The following is a 22,259-nucleotide window of genomic DNA, read 5'->3' as shown; positions in this document are numbered from 1 at the left end:
AAGTTTGAATCTATTTCCTGACAATGTGATACAGGTTTGAACCAGACTCCAAATAGAGGGGGAACATGGAGATCCATTGAATAACGACAACCTCACTTAACCACTGACCAAATCCACTCTGAAATGCCTTAAACTGCTCTTAAACTGCTTAGAGTCAAAGTTATTTTCTTCCACACAATTTCATTGTCACCTCGGCATGCTCGATGTAAAATCGCTAAAGTTTCAGATGCAGCATCAAAATGGAAAAATCCTCATTATCTGCCCTCAACATGATGGCAAATCCTCTGAGATAATGGAGCACATGGAAGGCATCCTCCTTATGAAAAAAAGCTAATATTTATCCTGACAATCCACACATGCTCTTCAGAACAGTGCTGCTCGTAATGTCTATGAGGTGTTGACCTCCTGTACCTGTCAGCGACTTTGGACATCTTCATACAGTGGCGATCTAGCTGTGTTTTCAGGAATGAGATCTGAAGAAAAAAGAAAACAAGAGTCAGATGGTGCATGCATTTTCTTTTCTTTTTACGAGACAGCAAAATAAATTTAAAAGAATTTGAAAATAAAGTGAGTCGGATTTTAATTGGATGATTTATCAGCTGCAGCAAAGAAGTGCCTCAAGAAGACTTTACTTAAGAAACAAGAACATGTGTGAGTTGGTCAGTCTCTGTCAGATGTATTGTTAGTGCTACTTTTTCTCCTAATTGAGTTCATTTGTGCCAGTAAGCAATGCTGTAAATTTTCAAGAAAAGCTTCCTCAGTGGAGGAATATATAAAGCTGCAAAGAGGCTGCCAGACGCCCTATATATGGGGTTGTGGCTGCAAAAATCAAATGCTAGAGGAGTAAAAAGCAGAACAAATATAAAGGCTCTGAGTTCTTGAGAGCTCATCTTTTTCTGCATCAACATGTAACATATTTCTTTCCTTTTTTATTTTTACCTCTTTCTCCACATCCTCTTTGGTGCCTTTCCTGCAGAGGTGCGAGGGAGTCTGTATGGGACTGTGAGACTGTGTTCCTTCCTCTACCAAACCGTACACTGACTGGGACATTTGAACAAAAACACACAAGAGGGACAAATATCAAATATAGACTGTACATTTTTTCTAAAAGTGAAAAGAGCCTAAACTCTTCCCAGAAGAAACTAAGCATCCACATATTTTTCTCATACTGCCGACTCCAGCCGATGGACAATAAATCCCAAACCGTTTTCGTGACAGTTTTTCTCCAAAATGATAATATATGCATTAACGTGACTAAGTCAGGTTTATCTCTCGCGATGAGTCCTTAAAAGAATAATGCCAGTGGATGTCCAGAACAAGCTTAATTTGGGCAGGTTCATTTCTATTTCAGCAACCACTTTTAATCAATAAAGGCACATATGTCTGCAACGAATCAGTCTAAAGGCAAACAGGCTAAAGGTTTATTTTATGTGGAGTTGGCCACAAGTGAGGGATTTCTGGAGGTCTTTTTCCACAGTTTAATGGAGGAAAGGTAAATTCAAAGTTTACAACAACTTTTGCAACCTTTCATTTATGTATCTGCAAAATGTTGCTTTTTTGGAATCACCAGGAAACCCACCTCATGACAGCGTAAAAGCTTTTTATCAATACATGGGAGATTTTATGAAACTAATGTGTTTCCATTTGGCAGAATTTCTATTCATGGTTCCAAATTTGTGCTTTTTTAATAAAAAATAAGAGAAACTGCTCATCCTGACTTTCCTTATTTAGATTTGAGAAACAGTGGTAGAAGTGCAACCTATTTTGGTTGAGTTGGTTTGATTAGAAAAAAACAACAACAAACAAATCTCGACTAACCAAGAGCAAGTTTGACCTCCCTTCTCTCTATTTCAAAACGTAGAATTTGAACCCAGCATGAATCCAGACAAGTAAAACACATCTGAACAACTTCTTAGAACAGACTACCAAGCATTGGGAACATTAAGATGTTGACTTTTATAAAAATGATAATTCTCAGGCATTCCTGAGTTTTCCCAGTAAGAAATTTGCATCTTTCATCAACAGAGTACAACTGTCATTTTATTTTCATGTGTACGTAAACATTGGTGTGATGTGTAAAAAAAAAAATATCGTTAAAGATATTTCGATCATTTGATATTTAGATTTTGCTGATAATTAGCCCGAACAATATGTACAGAATTGTTCCTTTTTGCTTTTGAGTCAAGGCTCTTCTCTCAAATATGACCCCCCCCCCCGAAATAATATGAATGATAATAATAATAATTCATTAGCTGCTACTTATCCCTATAAAACAAATGTCTTAATTGTTATATGTACTTTTGTGTGATTAAACAAAAGCTGGTAACCATGATGCTTTAAATAATTGAATTTAAAAGAAAAAACATTTTCGCTTTCGTTGTCTCAGTTTGTACCTTCTTAACTCGGTGAAGATTTTTCATGCGTCGACATTTCCTGATGTCCATCTCTGTAGTGTTTACACACCCAGGCTGGAGAAGAGATCAGAACAAAACCAAATCAGTCAACGTAGATGATTCGAAACATTGGACCTGACTCTTTTGTTACAAACACTGTGAAAAATGCACAAGAGAGATCTGAGGAGGGAAGACGCAGAGGGCAGATGCACAGACAGAGGCTTACCACAGGTCTGTGGACGTCCCAGAAGGCTCTCTCCTGGCTGTCGAGGATCTTTCTCTCAATTTTATCCTTTTTCCTGTCGATCCTGGAGATAAGATGAGCAAGCATGAAATATGCAGAAACTAATGTGGAGTCTTCTGCCTACTTTGCTCCAGTGCCTGTAGATTTTATTTTTAGTTCAAATACACCCTGATTATTCAGTCTGAGTGTGTGTATGTGAATGATTTATTGTTCTCCTTTATAGTTACAAAACTGCATTATAATAATTGTCACTTTCTACATTTAAAGAGGAAAAATGGGATACAAAATGTAAAAAAAAGAAAGATCAAACGTACATAAAATTAAATAAAATAAAAATAAAAAATAAGAAATAAAAATAAAAATAAAATTAAAATTAAAAAAATCTATTTTTTAAACTGCAGAAAATTGTGGAATTACATTTTTCCTTTAACCCATTTCTTTTATCTTAAAATGCGCAATTTGCACATCTGAAAAAAGAGGAATATAATAAGTGAAAAGAAAAACAAAGAGTAACAACTATTGTCACCCTTCAGCCAGATATGAATTAGTGGAACCTACAGAGCCATTTGAAGATGTGTCGCCAATAATTTCAGAATTTTCAGTTTCTTGATGACCTGTCAATCAAAGGAGAGCCGTATGCTCCATTTTAGCATTGCGGTCTCCCATCTGAAAACGTGCAGGACGGAGGAGTTACCGAGTGTAAACGTAACAACATGTGCTTCCTCTGACGACGGTCGAGATGAAGAGCAGCTGTTTGTGGATATTTACTGGTATAATAATTCTTTTTTGGACTAAATACTTTACTGGATAGGATCTAATAGACCTTTGGTTTTTACAAGATTTGTAAGATTTGTAAATGACAGAGTTTTGTAAATTTTGGAGTGAGTGTGCACCGGATATGGGCTGGACGGGGCAAGGGCGGGCCTCTGCATAAGACGGTTAAGGAGTCAAAACCGAGTCCGATGACGCCACCCAAGACTCTGTATGTCATACCATTCAAAAGTTATTGCAGAAAATAGGAACTATCACATATCAGCCAATCAGAAGAAGGGGCGGGGCTAATTCAGGCCAATGAAAGTCAAGTACTCAATACCGAGTCCGATGACACCACCCACATGTCTTTATCTCAACCCGTTCAAAAGTTGCAAAGTGGATGAGTAGGACTCTGTGGTCATAGCAAATCATAACAAAAGCCTGACTGGAATTTGTTAAAATTCATATTGACAAGCCACAAAGCTTCTGGGACAATGTTCTTTGTATGAATAGGACAAAACGGGAGCTTTTTAGCAAGTCACATCCGCGCTACGTTCACAAATGTAAAATCTAAGCATTCAAAGAAAAGAAGACTAGCTGCTGTGAAACATGGAGGAGGCTCTATTATGTTCTGGAGCTGCTTTGTGGCGTCTGGTATATCTTGAATCTGTGCAGGATACAATGAAATCTGAAGACTAAACATCCTGGAGTGACATGTGCTGCCCAGTGTCAGAAAGCTTGGACTCAGTTAAAGGTTATTTGTGTCAGTTTCAAGTTATTTCAATGAACTTTGTGGGTATTTATTTCTTTAATGGAGGGGTGCCAGAAATTTGTCCATGCCTGTATAATAATTTTATAATGTCTATGTGGTAATTATACAAACTGAGAAGAGTTTGATTTCAGTGCACATATTGATGATCTACTTAAGACAAAAGCCTCTAATAACATACTTTCTGTGTGGCATTGATACTCTTACTGCGTTATACATCTCTATTTGTCTTTCATATATTTATTGCAGAATTACATGTTGACAGTAACACTAGGATAACATCAATGTTTAGAAGGCATTTCATTGTTATAACCCAGCTCTATGAGCTGGAGATTAAGGATGCAAATTTAGAAAAGTAACATATTTTAACCGTAACACCAATAAACACGATTAGATTATGAAGAAATGCTAGTGCTAACATTAGTAGAGTGACCGCTAGGTAGAGAACTGATCTCTGATGTAAAATGTATTCACATCTTCACAGGAACAGCGAGTCAAGCCAATGGCAATGGAGCCCATGTACCATATAGACCATTTTCAAAACTGCATGTTCACTGTTCTGCATAGTTTACATTAATACTACAACTGCATTTGTCATTGGTAAGTAATACTGCATCCCAAAAGTGATATAATTAGTAGCATGTTGCCCCACCTGTTACCTGTTTCTGCGTATGGAAAGAGGGAGTAGATGAGAGCAACATATTTCACTGCTTTTGGGGTGAAAACATCTATATGAATCTGATTGGCAGTAAACACAACTTTTGAGGTTCTTACATAACACATGAAGAACTGACAGACAAATTCACTGGTTTATGAAAGTATGGTATGTGAATGTTTGCTAACATCAGCTCAACAGGATAATGTAATTAAGCCTTTTATCAACATTATCTGCTTACATGAGAGTGAGCTGTAAGATGACTTTGTCGGCTGCCTGATTGGGATATGCTTTTAACAGAAGTCAATCTTCAATTTCCTGTAATATTTAGACTTACATATCACAACCACAAATCTGAAAAGCACAATGATGAAAAATAATTTTTTAAAAGCAGCTCAACATTGTAAGAAAGTGACTCAATGTTTAAGCTAAACTAAGTTACGCAGAGGAGCTTTTTATAAACGCAGATACAATACCCATCCTTCTTTACCTCATGTGAAATTTATTATAAGCCTCAGAGCAAGTTTCATGTGTGAATTAGGACAGAAACTTGTGAAAGAAATGAAGTATGAAGTACCACTGTCTGCTACTTTGTCCCATTATTGAGCCAAGATCAGCTAAGTTTGTGAATTGTATTATTAGTCCTGTTTGGAAGGTAAACTGATGAGGAATTACCATCTGTGTACTAATGCTGATTCTGCAAACCAATATACTGTATCACTATCGCCCATGACTTTGAAAGAAAGATTCTTGAACTGAAGATGCAAGCCAGTGAAGACGCAGGGAAATGTAACAATAACAACAAAAATCGAGCTGTTGTCAAAAAAGAGATGTCAAATAAAAAGCATCCATTAGAACTGGTTACATTTTTTACAACCACCCTGCAAAAAGAAGACCTCTAGAAATAAGAATAATTAAAGCTGCAAGCAGCGATGAACGGGCCCTCGCACCATTGTGCACGTTCAGGCGTGCTGCAGTGGAAGCGCTTGTATGACTTGCATGTAGATTCTTCAGGCCTGGACATTTAGCGGATGACACCACCCACGACTCTCTATATCAAACCATTCAAGAGTTATGGCAGAAAGGAGGAACTATCACATATCGACCAATCAGAAGCTAATTTGCACCAATTAAGGTCAAGTACTCAATACCGAGTCCGGTGACACCACCCACATGTCTTTATCACAACCTTTTCAAAAGTTATGGCAGAGAATAGGGACTATCAAATATCGACCAATCAGAAGAAGGGGCGGGGCTAATTTTCACCAATTATGCTCAAGGACTCAAAACCGAGTCTGATGACACCACCCACGACTCTATGTCAAACCATTCAAAAGTTATGGCAGAAAGTAGGGACTATCAAATATGGACCAATCAGATGAGGGGGGGGGGCGTGCTTTTAGGCGTCTATCGTTGCCACGGTAGCGCTTTTGACTGAGAAAAGTAATTTGCATCAGTAATGCGCATCATCTCGCAGGATCGAGACGCACATTTTGATGTATAACACACCTGGGTGCACGTTACGGTTCGGGCCGCAGGTATTATCCATGATTTTGGAGAGCTAGCAAGATTTGAAAGTGGCACCTCCTCTAAGCCCCGCCCCCTCCTCCCCCTCCCGTCAGCGCTCTGTCCAAAGCCACGCCCCCACAAACTTTGGGGAACGCGCATTTGCAGGAGACGAGTTTTCCAGGACATTTTGGACAGCACATTTTCAACAAAACTACCCCATGTCTCATTCACCTGTAAGCGAGGCCGGTTTTAGGGAGGGCAGGGGTGGGCTGTGCCCACCCAAACGTGCATCCTGCCCACCGGCGTCTCCATCCCGGCGAGAGTGGAGAGCAGAGAGCGGGTGGCGGTGCGCTGCAGGCTCTAGAACCACGGCTACGCTGTACCCTACGGCGTACCCTACAGCTTAGAGGAGGTGCCACTTTCAAATCTTGCTAGCTCTCAAACATTGCATACTATAACTTTAACGGCCGAAGAAATGGTATAAATTGCGCCAAAATTACACAATTAATTGAAAATGGCCGACTTCCTGTTCGGTTTCGGCCATGGCGCCAAGAGACTTTTCTTTAAGTTGCGACATGATACAGGTGTGTACCGATTTTCGTGCATGTACGTCAAACCGCATTGTGGGGCTTGAGGCACAAAGTTTTCTAGGGGGCGCTGTTGAGCCATTAGGCCACGCCCATTAATGCAAAACATTAAATATCAAATTTTTCGCTTGCGTGCAAAATTTGGTGACTTTTGGGGCACGTTTAGGGGGGCAAAAAGGCCCTCATTTCGTCGGAAAAAAAAAAAGAGAAAAAAAATTCCTACAGATACAATAGGGCCTTCGCTCGGGCCCTAATAATCCATAAGTCTTATTTTTAGCAAAGAAAATCCTTGTCCATGGGGTAAGAAATGTTTTCTTGTAATTTTCTTGATTTTATCACTTTCCTGATTTTTCTCACTTAAAGGAGCTGTATGTAAGAGCAATAATAAAACGAATCATAAAATGAACCCGATATGTCAACAGACATTTAAAAATCATGTTCATTTCAAATACTTATGTCACTGACAACAGCACTCAAGCCAGGATATTCCAGTTTAAAAAGAGGAGTTTCAGCCCTCAACTGATGTTTATGTTGTAATTTTTTGTTTTGGCCTGAAGCTCCACCCTCCACCTATCTCCCAATCACCAAGTCAGTATTGTTTCTGAAGCTCCACCCTCCACCTATCTCCCAATCACCAAGTCAGTATTGTTTCTGAAGCTCCACCCTCCACCTATCTCCCAATCACCAAGTCAGTATTGTTTCGACATCCGGGTTGCCAGCTCGGCTCTAATTATCGCAGCCATGGCAGCCTACGTTCCTGCTGCATTCTGCAGCCTACCTGGCAACCTCTGGTCGGGGGGAGGAGGGGGAGGGTACACGCCGCTCAACAATATTTTGAAAGTGACTGCAGTACCAGTTTTGGCCATTTCTTACAGACGGCTCCTTTAAAAATGCTTATTGCAGTAAAAAGAAAGAGGCAAAACATCTCATCTTCATCCTTTGTTTCCATTTTCCATTTCTTGCATTGTGAAATGTTTAAGTTTCACAAAGAATCTTTTTATCAACTGCCGTATGCTTATGTGTCAAAAATACTCACTACTCATGATGTTTGAGGAGACATTCAAGTTTCACTACATTGTTTTTCTTTTCTCTTACCCTAAATGTGAATGACGTCAGTATATGCAGTCTAGTGTTGCCATGGCAACAGAACACACTTACCTGACCTGAGCCTCAGCCTGCATGTAAATAAACTCCCACTTCCTTGCAAAGGCTCTCTGTAGCCTGGCTAAGTTCTCCTGTTGGTGAGAAGTTAAACTCATGACATCAAATATATATACATATGAATAAAATCTATATTTACACGAATAAAATCAAAGTAAAATTAAATTTTAAAAGCATTCCACTCCGAGAGCTTCTACAGTATATCATCACAGTTACACACCTGTCTGACCGAGAGGTGCATACTTTTCTAGCCAAGTTTGATCCACTGATCAATACAAAGTAGTAACACTTTGGAGGAATGGTTCAGCACTCACCGCCTCATAATCCGTCAGTTCCAGCCTCGTCTTATTCTGCATGGTCCGTTTGCACAGGTAGATAGCTGTGAGGGAGGATCGAAGACGAGAACTTATCAGTTCAAACCATTCCCCTCACTCTATCCGTGTCTCCTGCCCCTCATACTTTCCTCACCTCCCCTCATCCCCTGCGGCGCTCTGTATTATCAGTTTCAAGCTGTCTGTCCATGTGCAGAGCCACTAAACCCAAAACTCCAGTCATGGGTGCCTCTGTGACATGGTCAGAAGCAGGAAGTGGAGCAGAGACCGAATGGTCTTTTTCTTCCTCCCACTCTGGTGTGGAGCTCATCCCGCCTCAGTGAATTTCTCAGGGAGCAGGCTGTCTTTATGTGTCATCTGGCTTGAAGTTCTCACTACGTTGATCATTTTAACCACACACCCTTCTCATCTATTGTATCTAGCTGAAACATGTGTTCAGTCTTTAAAAAACAGAATTATGTCCGTTTTCTGTGCAAGGATATCATTCTTGAAAACCCTACTTTTATAACAAAGTTGTTGTTTTTTTTTACAATATGTTAATAGGTAACCACTGATTTATCCGAACAAGAATCCTCTCTTATTCAAAAAAACATAATATACACTTCACAATAATCGTCCATGAAATAACGTATTGACTCATGATCTGAAACATTTTTCCACATGTTCAGTATTACACATACTAAAAGGGATTATAAATGCAGGAGGCTGTTCAGAAGAACAACTAGATTTACTATAAGTAGTTTAATTTCCAACAGTTTAAGGAGGGAGCCTGGAGGGCTCTGTGGAAGTAATGGTTTTTAAATGAGCAACACCATTTACACTCTCTGCTGAAGATTTTGGATACAAGCATTTCAAAACGGTTTAAATATCAAGGGACAGATATTCCGGGACATCTATTCAATGTAGACAGTTGATGTTATTTAATTTGATGTACTTGGTCAATCTTAAACAGCATGAAAAGCATTAATATTGCTTTAGTACTAAAGTAAGAAAAGTAAATCTTGAACTTGTGCGCAGAAGTTCACACTATCTCTTTAAGTTATTGGAATTCATCTATCATCTTAACCTCTTAAATCCTACAGCCTCAGTTATGGGATACTCAGCACACAGTTTTGCTTTGCTTCTTTTTTGTTGAATAAGTACAGTAAAGCCAAATAAATAATAAAAAAAAAACTTGTCATTTGTCTGATATTGTATTTGCCTGATAAGAAACACTACAATGAGATCACTTTTTACACAAACAAATAAGGCACTAACAGGGGGGCGCTAACTTTTGTGCATGGCTGTGTGCATAACATTGATTCTGCAGATGCAGGGGGTGTAGTCTGTGGTTTGTTGATGCTTCATTACCATTTCCTGTTCATTAACTCCATACAGAGTGCACCAACACATTTTATTTGAGGCGCTGGCCATCAAGAGCATTTTAGTGATTGAGTGGCTCATAAATCTGATCCAAATCAGATAAAGGGATTTTGTTAATTTGGAGCTATGTTAAATTAGTGGCATTTGCAGTTCAGTGATGCCCTTCAAATACAGTATAACATTTTAGTATTTCTGCTATGTCTATACAACAATACTACATTTTCACAAACTGATATCAACTTTAGTTTTCAGTGAAGCTAAGTCCAAAACAAAAAACCATAAAGAAAACAGTCTATAACAAAATAGTTATTATTCATTTATTAAGGGTTCTCAAAGTCTCTCACCATAATCTGTGTTCTCTGGCTCCCAACAGTTGGACGGCCAGAAATATGGTGCCTGAAAGGAAGCACAGAAAAATCAGAAGCGATACAACCTTGCTGCTGATTATAAGAGTGCAATCTATGAGTCAACATCCGACATAAGTGGAGTGATGAAAACGACCTTTGCAAGCCAGTTGTTTGTTTCAGAGACCATGTATGGCATACAACTGACAAATACACCCTTATATAAGCAATCAAAATATTTATATTGTTAGGACTGAAAGGATTTGAAACAACTAACTGCAGAAAGACAAGGTACCTTGAACTGATACTGCAACAATACAACAAGATGGAGGAAAGGAAAGAGACCATCATGGATAAACAAGTATCAGACAAAAACATTCTGTCTGTTAAAGGTTACTCATTTACTAATTTGGGTTTTCTAAAGTGACAATCTAGTCAAAACTTTGAGCTAACGCCTCACTGTGTCTTTGCTTGGGGCTATATAACTCTCAGGGTACTGCGACATGACAGGCCCCAATCAGAGTGAAAATATCCAGATCTACCAGCTTAATTTCTACTCATTTACCCATTGTTACATTTGAGTAGGTAAAATGTCAACCCCACGCTCTTAAACCAGCTGTTTCATGTGAACAGAGGTGTACTGACCATATTTCACTAAGACTTCAAAAATGGTGACAGCTTTGAAAAAAGAGAGCATGTCTACTTTAATATTGCTTCAATGTTTTAAACAGTCACTACATACACAGGGGCATGGTGGCGCAGCTGGTCTCACAGCTGGCCGTCTCACAGCAAGAGGGTCCTGGGTTCAATTCCCGCCGGGGATGCTGTGGGCGCTGAAGTGCGTGTTAAGTGCGTGTTAAGTGTGTGTTAAAGTTCCCCCATCACTTCAGCGCCCACACCCTGGGAGGGGTTGGCAAAAGGGTCTTTCTGTGTGGAGTTCACAAAAACATGCACACAGTCCTGGGCTCTACACTGCCCCCTCTGGCCAGCCGGGGCACCAAATGGGGTGGGGAGGATCTGGCCGGAATAACGTAATAGGCCAAGTAGTGAAACATTTAATATTGATGCACGTAGCATCACAAAAGCAGTGTTATTGTATTTCAACAGGAAAATGCAGTCTTTGTGCAGTTTTTGAGGATTTATTGTCAAACTACAACATTTTATTGCATCTTCAGTGAATAACTACATAAATATATGCAGCGCTATGTTTTTTTGTGAGATCATTGTCGTGACTTTTCTTTGTGATTCTTTGCATCGCATCAAATGTTCCTCCAAACTGACATGATAATGAGTTTTATGAAGCTTTTTCAGCCCTCCTCATTTTCTCTTGTCTTCCTATCCACTTCACATTGAAGGAGGAGAACAAAGGTCAAAATACAAGAATGCGTTTTGCTGTCTGCCTTAATTAAACTGACTCCCTGGCAGTGGTAGAGGGTTAACTCTCCAACTTGACTGTACAGGAAGGAAGAGGATGCTACAAGGAAAGGACTGTGTGATTTCTGAAACCACTGAATGCACTTTTCTTTCCTTTTTTTTTTTTAATGAGGAAATTCCGGATAGAAGAGTCAGACATAATTACCGTGCGACTTTAATCCCACAGTCTTATCTGTGACCAGCAATGGGTGGAAAATTTCAGCATGTTTTACTCTTTGTGTGTGTGCTTTGATGAGTCAAATTGTGGCGTAGTACTCCGCTGCACTGTGTCCCTTTGGTAGCTACCTTCTTAGCTTGAACGCAGACTTGCTTCCCCTACTCACTCAATGAATAATTTAGCAGATCACCATTCATTTTTAATAGGGTCACAGGATGCCGACATGGTACCGAAGATGCTGCAGACAGTGAACAGGGCCTTTTGTCACAAGATCAAGACAGGTGCGTTGTAATTCCATATATAAAAAAAAAAGAATTATCTTTAACTGTTGAATGTGCATGTACTCATAAGTGGACACTTGCAAAATGTGATTAACCTCAACTGACTTTTCAGCATCTCTCTGAAAGAGACAATGACATGTCTGAGATTTGAGCCAAATCCCATTAACCCTCCACCTAGCCCTTTCCGCTGCAGCGACCTGTCAATTTGTGGTCTGATTAGGATTATACAGCATTAATAGACTCAATCACTCATTAAAGTGGTACGCACATTTGCAATCTCACACACCTTTGTTTGTACACGTCTGTTGGCATCACAGTGTTTGCAGGGGTGGAGATGTTCAGCATGTAAAGTAATAACAGTTTTTCAATTTAGATGACTGATATGAAGCGTTTCCTTTTCTAGATCTACAAGAGAACCAGGATACCATAACCCCTCGTGTGTATGGGTAAAGTGTGATACAATGTTGTCGGGGAGATTTCTTTTATACCGTATATTTGTGTGGTAATTCATGCGTTTTATCAACCATGAGCTAAAAAGTATATTTCGAGAAATTAAAGGATCTGAAATTGTGGATTTAACACTTTTTACTGGTGTTACACAGCAATTCTGATCAACTTCACATTTTTATAAAACTTTTACAGACAAAACTTCAGGGACAATGAGTTTTAAAACTAATTGCAAATAGCCCTTAGCAGGCAGACTCCATCACACCTTTGTGAGGGTTATGCCTAGAGTATATCATATTGCTAACATGCTAGCAGGCGTCATTCCTTAAACATGCTCAGGTCTGTTGCACAGTTGGTTAACCTATGTATAAATTGACTGAACCTACTTTAACAAAATACCACCTAAACTGCAGCATTTCCACTTCTCCACTCAAAGTTGAAGCTGGTTAAATCAGCTGAACCTAATGTTATGACACCAGACAATCACTCTGTTCAGGATCTGTCAGTATGCTGCTATGTTGACTCTGTATAGCCTAAAATGAAATGTATAATCTTATATGTACAGCCACCTGAAAATTACTTATTTCCTGTAAAAAATAAATATATTACATCTTTTGAATTCTGTCACCATTATTATGTCTGAGAGGGAGCTGGCATGATTATTTCTATCTCAACCTTCTAATCAAGCACTTAGTCTGTCTTGCACCTGAATTATTATTGATATGCACTTTAAAAGGCACTTTGAGTCACACAGAGATGAAAAGACAAACCAAAGCTACGAGCGACAAAAATAATTAAACAGAAGGCAAGACTAATAAGCAGAAGCAGAATAAACATGATCATTAAACTGAAATCAACATCACTAAAGGGGCAGAAACTACATCGTTCATGACAAGTGCGTGCCCGCACATGTGCCTCTTTCAGCACTGCAAAAAAATAAAATACTATGAACATAAGAAATAGCACATCATGAATATGTTGGACTTTGATTTGGAAGAAGCACCCAAGAAAAAAGGAAAAAAGAGAGGGCGTGCCATTAAAACTTACCTGTATCAGAGTTAAGAAAACATACAAGAAAAAAAACATCCAGTGGTTGTTTTTTTTTTAGATTTTTGGCAGACAGCAGTTGAGATCAAGCAGACATTCAGATGCAGCAGAAACCACATGTGCTAATGAATCACAGTACAACAGAGTTTAATAAGTGGCCAGGTGTTTTCTTATATTACATTAGAGATTAGCTTAAACTTCAAACCTCAGCTAAATTATAGGGGCTTTATCCTAACATGTCAGGGAACATTGAAACAGAGAAAGGACATTGCTCCTGGTTTGCTACACATTTTACTAGTTTGCATTAACAACATCTGTCATTTCAAATATTGTTCAAATCATCAAACATCAAAATCCAATTAAAGAAAATCCTAAAATTGAAAGCGGACGTGTATTACAATTGCTATGCCATATTTTTGGCTGTAGTGGAGATTTTTCCCAGCTTATCATAATACTTTGATAAAGGACCTTAATATTCTCTCCACTACCGTCCTCCTGCGGCTTCTCAATAAGCTGTGAGTGTAAACCTGTAAAACACCCCAATTTCAAAAGCACGCCAGCTTGTAAGATTAGCCCCAATCACTAAATGCCTAAATCATTATCTGATGGAACTTCACAGGACCCACACTGGGAATTGGTTTCTAACTTAAACCTTCAAATTTCTTGCAGCTCGCTCTGTGTCCATGCGGGGTTCTTCTGCTCACCTGAAAGCGGTAGAACGTGCCATCGTCTTTAAGGGAGAGGACATGATCTGATATAGGGAAGAAGTATCCCTGAGCTGCAATGAGACTCCCGATGTGCATAGCCTCAGCTGCAAAAGCAGAACCAAAATTAATTCCAGTTCCTGAGCATCCCACGTACGATCCACAGATGGATGGAATTCACTTAGGAGGAGAAACAAAATAAAGACTGTGAAATCAAATTTGAAACTTAGAAAAGTGATTTCCCAAAACACCACAAGTATATTACAACAATTCCGCTGCCAATTATAATAATATATTAAATATGATGAGTTCTGTCATTGCTGAAGAACTTAACAGAGACAAATGTGTCTGATAATTGCATAGCTTGTACAGCCTTTAAATCGAGTGTGGGATTGTGAAATGTGTTGTCCAGGCCTTGGGCAATTATGGCAACAATAGCTGAACATTACCCTCCCACCACCATTGCTCAGATCAGACAAACTGAACATCAGATCAAGTGAAGCTGAATTGAAGTAAATCCCCTGGGTAAAAGAAAAATGTAACACTTAAAAAAAAAAAAACATTCAGCCTGAATTATTTTTACACTGCATCCGTCAGTATTAACAAAAAAAGATTGATTTTCTCCAGATAGTCTTTGATTTTCTGCTGTTTGGCTCACTAAACTGTGTTGCAGTCTGTTGTAGCTTCAACGTCTCTTTGTGGTCAGTAAGTAATCCATTTGGGAAAATGTCAACTGTTTTTAGAAGCAAGAAACTCTAGCTGGATACTTTCCTTTTAGGGCAATCATGTATCCTATTTCTAAACCCACCTGGATCTTCTATGAACAGGTTCTTCATCAGCCACTGGACAATATCTGCACCTAAATCAGGTCAGATGTAGAAAAGAGAGGACAAAAAATACTGTTTGAAAAGGGGGATCCCAAGAGACTGGGAAAACAGTAGAAAGACGTGCGTAGGACAAGATACACAAATGTATTTTTGATGCAACACACAAATATAACCTGATTTACAAGCGTTTTTTTGTCTGTGAGCTGCGCTGGATTTGCATGTGACTTTTGAGACTCCCCTGACGTGACTCGATCCACAAATGCGTTTTTTTTAACACGGAAGGATCTGGAACCAATCAGATATCTTCCTTTGTTTCAGCCAATCATAAGATTTACTCGTAAACCAATCAGATTAAAGGGGTGGATACACCTGCTGTTTGAGCTGGGTTTGCGCCGTTCAGATATCTTCCTTTGTTTTAGCCAATCATAAGAGCGCACCCCACGTGGGGGACGATATTTATCTTCTTTCCACCAACTCGAAATATTGAATCACTTTTCTAAGCGAACGGTGCGAACGCAGCTCAAACAGCAGGTGTATCAGCCCCTTTAATCTGCTGGTCCGCACTGTTTGTTCCTCCGTGTTTTCCATGTCAAGTTTTTGTAGTTTTTCTTGGTCATGTTCATGTTCTGGTTTTTGTATCCTGCACTGCAGCACTTTTGGTTTTGTTTTGACGAATAAATCACCGTTTTTGGGAACTCCTGCCTTCTGGTTTCCTGCATCTGGGTCCCCACATACCACTCCCTGACACATAGACTAACCATGTATCTGTCATACGTACATAGAACTCTTAGTTCTCCTGCTAAAGCATAATTAATACCAATATATCTCGTCTTTTGTACCTTGACAATATATCTCTGTCTCTCATCTATCTGTTCTTAATTTTCTCTGTCTGTTCTGTCTTTTCCTCCTCTACCCAGTTGGTCTTGAGCAGGCGGGTCCCCCCTTATGAGCCTGGTCCTGCACAAGGGGAGTTTTTCCTTGCCACTGTTTGGCTTAAGGCTTTTCTCCCACTAGGGGAGTTTTTACCTGACATTGTTTATGTAATAATTGCTTGGGGGTCATGTTCAGGGTAACATGAGGAAAGATCCTAGAGGAAACTTGTATTGTAATAGACACTATATAAATAAAATTGAACTGAATTGAAGAGCAAAAAATAAAGAAGTGTCCTGTAACCACATGATGACTTTTCAAGCAGGAATCACGCTCTAGCATGACCGAGACTAAAGTTATGCGACTGCAGGCTTGAGAATGAATCAGGGGGGATTCCTATTATTCAGAATCCTGGTATACTACGTACTAACGACTACGTCACAGTACCAATGTGCAGTACATAATTTACACTGCATTGCATGCATAGTACACAGTACGTGATTTCAAAAATGGTGTCCTTAATGGAGTAAAACCCCACTGATGAATGTTGTGAAGAGATTAGAGTACTCTACATTTACCCAGTAAAAACTTGGCTGCATTATCGGTAAAGCTTGCCTCTCATCTGAGTGTGAGCTGTGCAATTCAGTGCTAGTATCTAGGTCCGCAGCTTGAAGGTGACTTCAATATTTAATGTATGATTTTACATCTAGCTGGGTTAAAATGAAAGTTTTCCCCGCTGGTGAGGTTCATATAACCTGATGGGATCTGCCAATCCGTGTCTCAGATGAGAAAGCAGAGCAGAGAAAATCCCCTCAGCTAATTTCTGTATGACTTTGGGCTGAATACTATTATAATTTTCCCAAAGATACAAGTTATTCCAAGATAAGACATCAAAACTGTAAAAATGTGAAATGAACGTGTGCTCTGGACATCCATAGTTAGAGACCTGAGATTATTTGAAGCCTCTAAAGACCTTTTTTTGCGTTAGTGGAGTCAGTACGAGCTCATCTGTTCTTCCCCGTTGATTTCCTGAACGAGGTGGAGTTTAATTCCCCATCATTCATTAGTTTCCTTGCCCTCGGCATGCTGCCGCAAACATTTGAGCTTCTGTGCCATCTATCCACTGCTGTGGTAATTGTGTTTATTGATATGCTCTGCTTATGGCATATTGGTGTAATGCATCTTCCACTGAGGCGAGGACCGAAGGAAAAAGGAGGAATGTTAATAGCTTCTCTTTGTTTCCATCATTTGTTTGGGGTGTGTCACAGCCTCCCACTCCACTCCAACCTGTTAAAGTGATTTGAGTCAGTCTAAGTGATTACCGTCAGCACATGAGGAGACCACCATCCATCCCTACCAGTCAGGTTCAATTAGCCAACAGCACATTTTTTATGGTCGTTTCAAAGTTTGTTATAGTTTTAAGTCTACACATCTATCTACACATTTTGGCCTAAGTTATACAGTTCCACACACTTACAGCCACTGCTCTGCTGAAGCAGTTGGAGGTTGATTGTCTTGCTTAAGGGCACCTTGACAGTAGGAGGTGTTACTCATTCCTCTGCACTCATACTTTCTTTTACAAACATTTAATCATATACTTTTCCTCCCACATTCCCTCCAGCTTTTGCAGCTTTTGCAGCTTTTTCCACTTTGAAGTATTGCCGAATTGCAGGTGTAACATGTACACTGAGCGAGTGTGTGACTCATCTGAAGGTTTAAGCTGCATGGCTTCCTCAACTCAGGGGATGGTTATCCCCGATCTAAATTCAAGACAGTTAAAACTTTTATACAGATTTATTACAATTCAATTTTATCTTAAAATGGTTTCAATTCATAACAAAGAGTTATAGGAGCATTTTTTTTTAATTACATTTTAAAAATGACAAAAATAATCCATTTACACTTTGAAGTATTCTGAATCGTCTGTCAGTAGATATTTAAACTAGTTAGGAGCCTAAAGTTTTCCTGAGAAAGCCCTGAGAATATTGTCCGTATTCTTTTTGGCAGGATAGTTGTCACTCAGCCAGGCTTGGTGGAGAACCCCTCTCTCTCTGGAGTTTATTTGGGTGCTGGTCCAGATGACCTACACTGACTGGGACTGGGTCAGGGCCGACTGGGTTACTACAGGAATTTCATAGTTCTTCTAAAACCACTCATGTGTTTAAGGGGAATATCATCATCGATTTAATAATTCTAAAATGAAGACTGAGATGTCCAAAATTTTAGTAAAGGTTGGACTGAAACGTCTTCATCCATCTGTCCTCATGCTTGCTGAGGAGGTGCAATCTGTTTGTTTTCTTTGGTAGGCTGTCATTCATTCACTCACTAGTTCATTCATTCATTCAGTTTCTCAACTAACTGGTATTATATGAATTTTGTATCTGAACTCTATACAATGAATTTGATTAAAATGTAATTAATTGGATTTAAATAAAATGTAATTAATTAAAATGGATTGTCTCTAATTGGACTGTATTTAGAGTGTTTTTATTGTAAATTTCTCTGACTAGTTGTAAACTGAATCTATGCAAAGAATTTAATTGTACTGTAAGTTGCATTGAAGTAGACTGAATTGAAGTCAATTATCATTTTCATTATTTGTCCAACTATAAGCACAAAACAGCATCACCACAGCATGATGCTGCCATCATGTTTGACTGCAGGTATGGTTTTAATGAAGTAATGTTCAGTGTCGAACACTCAAGAGTTGTGGTAAAATCCCCAAAAAGAAAAAGTCACACTCTTACAGTATATTTCATAGGACCGCCTTTTGCTTGCACACATTCGCTTTGGCATTGTTCTGATAAGCTTCTGCAATCTCACAATATTTTTATCAGGCCAAAGTGCATGGATTTTTATCCAAGATCTTGTATTGATGATGAGAAATTCAAAATGCTGCGCAAAGTCCTCTCTGGCACTTCCCAAAGATTCTCAAGTGTGTGAAAATGAGGTCTCATGGTTCCTGAACCACTCTTTCACAATTTGAACCAGATGAAGGGAAGAAAAAAAGGCATTGATGAAATAACCTGGTCATTTGGTATGTTAATGCAGTCTGCTGACATCATTTTTAAAAGGTACATAACATTCCTGAACCAACCCTTGAGCCCCTGCAGCAATCCCAGATCATAGCACTGTCCCAACATGCTTGTACGGTAGGCACTAGGCATGATGGGGGCATCACTTCATCTGACCCTGCTGTATTGATTTTCTCTTGTTTCTTCTTCAGCAAGAAGGCGCCAGTGTGTGTGGCCTGCCGTCTGTCTCTGCCAGTACCCTGTGTGTCTTTGCTGTTATTATCGTTGGTTGCCTTGAATGCCAACTGTCTTCTGGTGTATAATCGCCAAACACTGCTGGATCTCCGACTTTATGCCGAAGATCTTATAAAGTTGGATTATGGTGGACGTGGATCTGTGCCCCCACTCTAGGCCCGGATCCCACCTCACCTGTGCCGCACCTCGGCTCCACCTGCTCGGCGGAAACGGCCCCGCCGCCGGGGTAAACGCAGCGGTCGGCTGGTGAAGCTGAATGCCCGTCTGGCGGATTTTCCCTCAGCTTCCTGGATCGAGTTTGGAGCTGTGCCCGGCCTCTCTATCCCTCAGCGCTCTCTGGACCCTGTGGTCTCCTGGCTGTCACCTGTCATCGGCACTGATCAGGTGCTCCAGCCCCGCGGCCCCTGCTCTCCGCATCCCCGCTGGCGCGGAGTGAATCACTGCTGGCGAACAAGACCTTCATCCTTAAAGGGGACCTATTATGAAAAACACGTTTTTTCTTGTTTTAACATATATAAAGTGGTCTCCCCTCACCCTGCCAGCACAGGGGAGACAAAATACCATGAATTTCTGCAAGCTCTCTGACCCCCGCCGGACAGAGTCCCCCAGTGTCACGTGGTTTTTTTTGAGCCGTTTAGAATCTGCTCCCGTCGTGACGTCACGACGGGAGCAGATTTCCAGAGGTTCAGCCTCCGCTGCTGAAACCACGCCCACAACCAGCTCTCTACCCCGGCTGGAGCGCTCCATCCTTCAGCCAGTCGGACGTGGCGCCGCGGCGGAGCGGATCCGGGTTAAATCATCCAGGTTCCCGGGTGGTTTGGGAGCTGGGTCCTTGGGGGTCTGTCCCAGGTCGGACCAGCTTCACCCTCCGAGATTTTCAGGCAAATCTGTCGGTTTGATCACCGATAACGGGCGATGCGCCGCGGATTCGCCGCGGAGCCGATCTGTGCGCCCGCCGTGGAGTTGCGGCGCCCGTCGCGCAGCATCCGCCGGGCAGATCCGGCTGAAATTCCGCTGGTCGGTCCCTGGGAGTCCCTGCTACCAGTCCAGGCCGGTTCCTACGGTCCCGGCCGGTCGGAACCGGTCAGATTCCCCGGTTAAAGCCGCGGTGATGCGCGCCGCTCCAGCAGCGCTGCTCCCGGGCGCCCGGCGTGGCTCCGGGGCCAGCGTTCAGCATCCGCTGGGTAGATCCGGCTTAAATAGTGCATAAATGTTATTTATATACAACTCATATTTTATTTTTTTAACAATAAAGTTGCCATTTGTGAAAATTCAGTGTTGGGATTTATTTACAGGCTCGGGCTGCTCTGGCGGAGCGAGGGTTTATTCTCCTCCCCTGCTACACGTCATTCAGGGAGCCAATCAGCACAGAGCCTCATTATCATACCCCCCCCTACCCTAAAAATGAGGCGCAGAAAAAGAGGTTAGAAGCGGTAAAACTAGTGACAGGGCTCACAGGCTGGATTTATGATTTATGTAGAAAAAACAAGCTTTAGATTGTTTTTAAGACATTCAAGGCCTGTTTAAAATATACATTAAATGCCATAATAGGTCACCTTTAAGGATTTCTTCTCATCCCAAGGATTGGATTTTCTCTGTGTGACTGAGACGTGGCAGGGTATTGGTGAGTCTAGTGCTTTCACTGAACTTCTACCCAACGATTGCTGCTATTTTAACTCCCCACGGACATCTGACCGAGGAGGAGGAATAGCCACGGTCTATAAGAGTCACTATAAATGCAAGCAGCTATGGCCTTCAACTTCATTCACCAGCTTTGAGCTGTGTTTATTTGAGCTGGGTCGCTCTCACACAGTGTTGTGCGCTGAGATCTACCGCCCTCCTAAATACAATAAGGACTTTTTAAATGACTTTTCGGATTTCCTGGGTGAAATCATGCCTAAATATGACCGTGTCCTTATTGTTGGTGATTTTAACGTGCATGTGTGTTGTCCTGATAAGTCAATAGGGAAGGACTTTTTAAATCTCATTGACTCTTTTAAACGTGTGCAGTCCGTGTCTGGACCCACTCATGAGCACCAACACACACTTGATCTTGTTTTATCGTACGGTCTGCCTGTTCTTAACCTAGAGATTTGTCCAGCGGTTTTCTCTGATCATATGCCTGTATTATTTGAGGTTGCTCTTTCCTGTAATACAGTTAAATCTGCCGCTGCTACTCGGCGCTGTCGCGTCATTAACCCCTCCACTGCTGCTCAGTTTTCAGCTGCTTTCAGTCATAACTCCGTCATTCCTGAGTCTGTGTGCAGTACAGAGGAGCTTAGCTCATGGTTGCACTCCACCTGCCAAGCTGTTTTAGATACTGTGGCTCCATTAAAAACCAGGCAGCTTAAAAGTAGATCTGAGCCCTGGTTAAATGACACTTCTCGTGCTGTCAGACGTGAGTGCCGTAAAGCTGAGCGAAAGTGGAAAAGGGACAAACTGCAGGTGTCTTTTCAAATTTTAAGGGACTTCAGCTGGCGACATTATCAGACAACTGTGAAAAATGCTAAAAGGGAATATCTGTCTAATATTATTCTTTCAAACTGTCACAAACCACGTGTTTTGTTTAAAACGATTGATTCAGCTCTTAATGCTCTGTAAACATGCAGTTGTACAACTCCTGATTAATAAACCTGGGCTAGGTCTCAAGCTTGACAGCCAGATCAGGGTGGTTTTCAAATCAAGTTTTTATCATTTGCGGCAGCTGGCCAAAATAAAGCCAATTCTTTCAAGACAACAGCTTGAAATAGTAATCCATGCCTTTGTCACCACTCGGCTGGACTATTGCAACGCCATTTATGTGGGAGTTAGTGCCTCCTCTATCTCCCGTCTCCAGATGGTTCAGAATGCTGCAGCCCGCCTTTCAACTGGCACACGTAAACATGAGCACATTTCCCCCATTTTAGCCTCCCTCCACTGGCTGCCCATACATTCTAGGATTCATTTTAAAATGATTTTATTTGCTTTTAAATCCTTGAATGGTCTTGCCCCGCCATACCTCTCTGAGTTTCTACACCCTTATATACCTACAGTAGTCGCTCTCTCAGATCAGCAGATCAGCTGCTCCTGAGAGCCTAAAACTAAGAGGAAGCTCAGAGGGGACCGCGCCTTCGC

General features: G+C 40.8%; 1 protein-coding gene across 2 annotated transcripts in view; it reads right to left on the bottom strand.

The window, feature by feature from the left end:
* The window catches only part of LOC133418396 (regulator of G-protein signaling 6-like), a 226,553-nt gene that overhangs the window by 15,276 nt on the left and 189,018 nt on the right, over positions 1–22,259 (bottom strand). For both annotated transcript variants that reach the window (XM_061707044.1, XM_061707045.1), the window contains 9 exons: positions 14,988–15,038; positions 14,180–14,286; positions 10,110–10,161; positions 8,386–8,450; positions 8,069–8,145; positions 2,620–2,701; positions 2,394–2,468; positions 940–1,041; positions 412–473 (listed from right to left, as the gene is read on the bottom strand). In XM_061707044.1, coding sequence (XP_061563028.1) covers positions 412–473; positions 940–1,041; positions 2,394–2,468; positions 2,620–2,701; positions 8,069–8,145; positions 8,386–8,450; positions 10,110–10,161; positions 14,180–14,286; positions 14,988–15,038 — 673 coding nt within the window. The remainder of the gene's footprint in view (positions 1–411; positions 474–939; positions 1,042–2,393; positions 2,469–2,619; positions 2,702–8,068; positions 8,146–8,385; positions 8,451–10,109; positions 10,162–14,179; positions 14,287–14,987; positions 15,039–22,259) is intronic.

The sequence above is a fragment of the Cololabis saira genome, chromosome 18 (genome assembly GCF_033807715.1).
Source record: "Cololabis saira isolate AMF1-May2022 chromosome 18, fColSai1.1, whole genome shotgun sequence".
NCBI classification, from domain to species: Eukaryota; Metazoa; Chordata; class Actinopteri; order Beloniformes; family Belonidae; genus Cololabis; species Cololabis saira.
Note: the sequence above shows the minus strand (reverse complement) of the source record. Positions and strands in the feature narration are given on the sequence as shown.